Below are 5,402 nucleotides of genomic sequence, written 5' to 3' on the forward strand. Positions count from 1 at the left end.
AATACAAAAAGGCTGTCATCAGAGAGGAACCGAATCCTCATGTAAGATGACCCCCTAAAAATTTAAATTAAAAAAAATATGAATCACTCACTGGAGAGAGGGTGAGCCTTAAAACTGTTCCATTCTTAAGTCCCTTCCTGTTCTATAAAGAGATGTGAAAATACCTTTACAATCAAACAAGTGCTGCATGAATTAAGCTCTTAGGAACTTTGTCCATAACATTCAGGAGTGGTACAATGAGTGTATATTCGTTTCTTTCAACACCATTTCTGGTGTTTTCAGAAGATGATTTTAGTCTACTTAAGTAACCCTCCCACGCCCCCCCCCCCCCCCTCCAGTCTCCTTCGCAGCCGTTATTAGGGTCGTCACGCAACGCTCCTCCCCACTAACGGCTGCTCACGAGAGAGACACATTCCTTTTCCTAAAATTGACCAGTAAGAAACAGGCATCCATATTCTGGAAACCTGGTCCAAATCCCTCTCCATTACTTGAAAGCAAACATTGGTGGATCTGTCTCCTTCTTTTTCAAAAGTGTGTGAACAATTCAAGTTTAACGAGTTAAACAAGCATCAAAAAGAAGCGATTATATCTGCAGTGCTGAAGAAAAAGGACCTATTTGTTAGTTTACCAACTGGCTTTGGAAAATCTGTCATTTTTCAAGCTCTACCTATGGTATTTGACGGCTTCACTGGCGAGTCTGGCCACATTGTGATTGTTGTTTCGCCTTTGCTTTCCCTGATTAAGGATCAAACCGCACGCTAACGACAGGTAGGAATATCCTGCGTAAGTCTGAGCGACGCGAGTACACAGGGAGAAATAGATCTCGTTGAAGGAGGATTTTATTCGGTCGTTTACACAACGCCAGATTGGCGTAGCCGATAACAATAACGTGCATTCTATTGATTCTCAAAAACAAAGGGAAAGGAATGCGTCTCTCTCATGAGCAGCCGTTAGTTGGGAGGAGCGTTGCGTGACGACCCTGATAACAGCTGCGAAGGAGACTACCCCCCCTCCCCCCCACCTCTATAACAAAGAAAAACAATTATTAATTGTCTTACTTCTTCTGTAATATAACAGTTGTAGTCAGAATATTGAAATGCGTATTGTTCTGGAATTGGTAGAGACCACCTAAAATGACATAAAATAAAAATCACTCCATTAAAGCTTCAAGATTAGCTGAGCAAAAAATGCTCCAGACATTGTGGAGACTGTCAATCAGTAATCAGATTAAACCAAGGGAGAACAAATCAAATGTTGGCTTTTTGATAAAAGGCGAAAACTGGAGTTTCCAAAGAAAAACGTTTTGGCGAGAACTGGGTAGAGAAACTCAATGACGTTAAGTCCTGGAATTGAGCTTCGGACACATTAATGCAAGGCAAAAAAATTAATTTTGTGCACATCACTGTGCCAACCCAACTTACCAAAATAAACCCATTGACTCCTCAAACAACCTCTAGAGGACGCCCGCATTTGATGAGTAAAATCGTTTGGTGTAAGAGGCCATTGGGTTCATGGAGGGGACTGCTTAAATATTATGCATGTACCCTACATGTACATTAAAGGATATGTTTCTTTATGTACAAACTACTCTCTTTCGTCCATCCTTAAACAGGCTTGATCACTATAACACAAGCTCTTTTTAATGGAGGGGAATGACTCCTCAGTTGCCCTTCTAAGAATGCCCCCAGTTGACGAAAAAAATCATTTGGCGTTAGACAGAGTAAAATCTGTTGAGTCTCACTCCCAGGAATCAATGGGTTATTAACTTATCGATTCCTGGGAGTGAGACAGCAATAATAGTGACTGTCCCCACCAAAAAAACTCTTTCAATTCTGGTAACATTCTCACAAGAGGCCAGTTCAAGTTACATGCACTTCCTCTGAGCAACGACATTCTCACATCACAAGAGATTTGACTGGAAAACATTAGACTTAACAAAAGCATACAGTTGTACACGTGGGAATGGAAAATTACTCACTATATTGTCTTGGGGGAGAGTAATTCTACTAGAATCTTCATAAAAGAGGGTATTTTTAGAACACAGGTTCATTTTATACAAGAGTGGGAGGGGAGTTAGCTTATGAAGGGGAAAGAGAACCGGTTAATTGTAGAGATTTATTTATTGATGATGACTTGGGGATACATGTCCATGTACCTGGAAAAAATCCAAGTGCTCCTTTGCAGGAGTTGAACAGGTCTACGACCTTCGGATTGCTACATGTAGTTTGGATTCTCAACCACTTAGCTTTAGAGGAAACATGGGAGTCAGGTCATTAAACTATGTTCTCACGACAAAATTGTCACGTCATACTGCTTTTTGTCACATGAATCTAGTTCAATGGCCTGGCTTCCTCAGGGCTTGAAATTAACGAAAACTTGCTTGCAATTTTGCAAATTTTAGTCACAAAATCGTCATGCTGCATTGTAGTGTCAGCGGTTTAACAAAACAAAATATGACCCTGCAATACTCGTGTGTAAAGAAATCGCTGAAAATGGCGAATGGTCGAAGAAATGGAGTTGTGCATGTAACATCGCAGAAAATTCACGGCGATAAACAAAATAATTTTGTCACTTTTTTCTTTATTTTAGCAAAAGGAGCAGAAAAAGTGGCAACTGCTAATCCTATTGTTTCGAAGGAGCAAAGGTGAAAATAAGTCACAAATCTGTGACTTCTCCAGATATTTTAGTCACAAAGGGAGAAAATTCAGTTGCCATTTCAAGCCCTGTTCCTTGAGTCTTCTATGGCTCAGTTGTAGAACATCCGAACTAGTAAACGGAAGGTCGTAGTTGAACTGCTGGAGAGGCAAACTCAGATTTTTTCTGAGTATCCAGAGTCATCATCGATAAATAAATTCCGTCATTTCATTCATTGGGGATATCAAATTATTAACATCTCTTTCAGAACAACCAGGCTAACAGTAATCACGAATCATCAGATTATACCTTGTAAAGGGTAGTATGGATTTGGTTTGCCACTACCCGCTGAGTGCACTTTTTATTAACCTAAACTTCTAGTTTTAAATTCTGGAAATATGCTACTTAGGTAGTCCCAAATGACAGAAAATAGGCCATTCTACTTGACTGAACTTCTCACAAATTTTAGATCAATGGAAAGTACCCTGAGGCATATATCCTTCCTCAAAGATGAAAAATGAAATGTGATTGGATCAAACATGCAGCAATCCAGTCATGTCTGGGCAAAAAATACAAACAAATGACCACAAATGCCAAGGGTTTAGAGGAGGAATGGAATGAATGCAGTGTCTGAGACACATTGCCTATACTGGCGCCATTACAATGCCCATCCACATACTTAATTTCCTTGATTTTTTGATAATTGTAGGTGAAAGGGGATTTGGAAGAAAAGTCAAACCGAGCAGGACTAAAGAGCCAGGGGTATGGGAAGAGAGCAATGAATACGGTGTTTAAATTTAGACACATTCCATCAGAACGTAGTTCTAATTACAATGTACACTTTTGCCTATCATTTCTCTAGATCTGTTGATAAACACGTTTAAATGAAAGCAAAACATCACTCAATCAATATATTTTTTCAAACATGTGTCGGTGAGCCTGAATTTAACAAGACATTACGCTTACTTTGAACAAACTTCCTTGATGATTTCATCCAAAGGAAGACTCTGTTAACAAGATTAAAAAGTTAGTAGTTAACATTGCGTACTTTAACAATTGACCTATTATTAACACACATAAACCAACATACATAAACAGAAAAAAATGTTCTAAAATTGAATGTTCGAACACAAACAGTCTCAGCAATACGGTACGAACCTGGTCAAATGTTGTGAGCAGCGGAAGTTGGCCTTCTTTTTCGATAGCTAGCTTAATCTGCCCAGGATCCACAACCGACATAGTCGACGAGACTTTCTTTCGTCTTCGAGGTCGATTCGGCGAAACTTGCTTTCTCTTTCAGCGAAACAAATTAGCGGAAATCAAAGCCAGCAATTCGACACGATCCTCCAACGCCGTAGACACCTCCAAATGCTTTCCAATTTTGAGTGATTGAGGCAGTTTTTCACCAAATTCGCCACATAACTAAGCTCTTGAAATGAGGAAAGACTTAAAGTAACATCCACAAGAAGCTGATCGCTTTACAGTGCAATGAGTAAAGAAAAATTACCTCCTTCTACGAGGTCAAACATGCACAGGCTTCACAGCCTTTACTTCCGACGGAGATAGTGACTCCCACCAGAGACAAAAGTATGACCGTCCCTCCCCAAGGAAGGAACTCAACAGTGAGCAACTTTTGTTATTTTGAGCAAAATAAAGATTTTTCATCCAAACAAAGCTAGTGTATGTGCAATCTGACTAAATTTTCCGTACGTGTACAGAAGTTTGGATTTTCTTAAATCTTGATAATGAAAAAAAAGCAAAGCTATTTCCTGCAGAGAGGGGCTGTTGAGAGTTTCGTTTCCTTCCCATGATCCTCTTTCGCAACGATTGAAATATGGCGGCCGAAACGAGTAACGCAACCAGCTATGCAGGTTGCTATAAATTTTGAAGATGTCCTGAAAAATGAGGGAGCGAAGCTTCAAAATCAAGTTGAATTGACTGTTGATTACTTAAACGCACCAAACTACCGCTAAATTGCAGGAGTGATGCATGTCGTGCCCCAAGGCAGAAACTGAAAAATATCATTGTGGGATCGAAAGCAGCGAGGAGATTTAACGAGAGGGTAAGAACCTTTCTAGTCTCCTATGCAGCCGTTCTTTTTGTGGGGAAGGGTTACGTTTTTGCAAACGTTGGCGGTGTGGCACTTATATTTTAACAGACTTAACTGATTAGAGTGTAATGTGAAGTGCCAGCTTTCTACCCCATATGAACCATGTGAGCGTTGGCCCTACTAATGGAAATGGGCCAACACAAGGACAGAGAAAAATCCCGACCAGGGTGGGAATTGAAGGTCGTAGGTTCAATTCCCACCCTGGTCGGGGTTTTTCTCTGTCCTTTAGGGCCAAGGCTCACATGGTTCATATGGGGTAGAAGGCTAGCACTTCACACTTTAATCAGTTAAGTCCGTTCTTTGTGTGGTCACGCAACACTCCACCTGGGGGAGGGGTGTCCCCCAGGAGGAGTGCTGCGTGATCACACAAAGAACGGCTGCGTACAATGAGTATTAGAAATTTCCGTTTTTACGAAATACTCTCTCAGTGAGGAAGTGCCTCCGCTGGGCGATATCAATTTGGATCGCCATCACTAAATTTTGTATTTTATTGTTTCATTTCCGAGTAAATCTGCTCTAAAATGCAGATGCTTTCCAATTGTTCTTTGGTATCCATTTGGAGGTGCTGTCATACCAGTACAAGAGGACGTGGAACAAGGCTCTGGGAGGGGGTTGGGTTAGGACGGGGATTTCCTCCTCTGTTGAAAAAGGGGATGAC

General features: G+C 40.7%; 1 protein-coding gene across 1 annotated transcript in view; it reads right to left on the minus strand.

The window, feature by feature from the left end:
• Positions 1–4,363, minus strand: part of LOC138019909 (engulfment and cell motility protein 1-like) — a 37,631-nt gene extending 33,268 nt beyond the window's left edge. The window contains exons 1-4 of the mRNA XM_068866871.1: positions 3,793–4,363; positions 3,601–3,641; positions 1,059–1,128; positions 92–142 (exon numbers count right to left, since the gene is read on the minus strand). Of these exons, the coding sequence (XP_068722972.1) occupies positions 92–142; positions 1,059–1,128; positions 3,601–3,641; positions 3,793–3,873 (243 nt within the window). The 5' untranslated portion in view covers positions 3,874–4,363. The remainder of the gene's footprint in view (positions 1–91; positions 143–1,058; positions 1,129–3,600; positions 3,642–3,792) is intronic.
• Positions 4,364–5,402: the final 1,039 nt, after the last annotated feature.

Source organism: Montipora capricornis, chromosome 10, assembly GCF_036669925.1.
Source record: "Montipora capricornis isolate CH-2021 chromosome 10, ASM3666992v2, whole genome shotgun sequence".
Lineage (NCBI taxonomy): Eukaryota > Metazoa > Cnidaria > Anthozoa > Scleractinia > Acroporidae > Montipora > Montipora capricornis.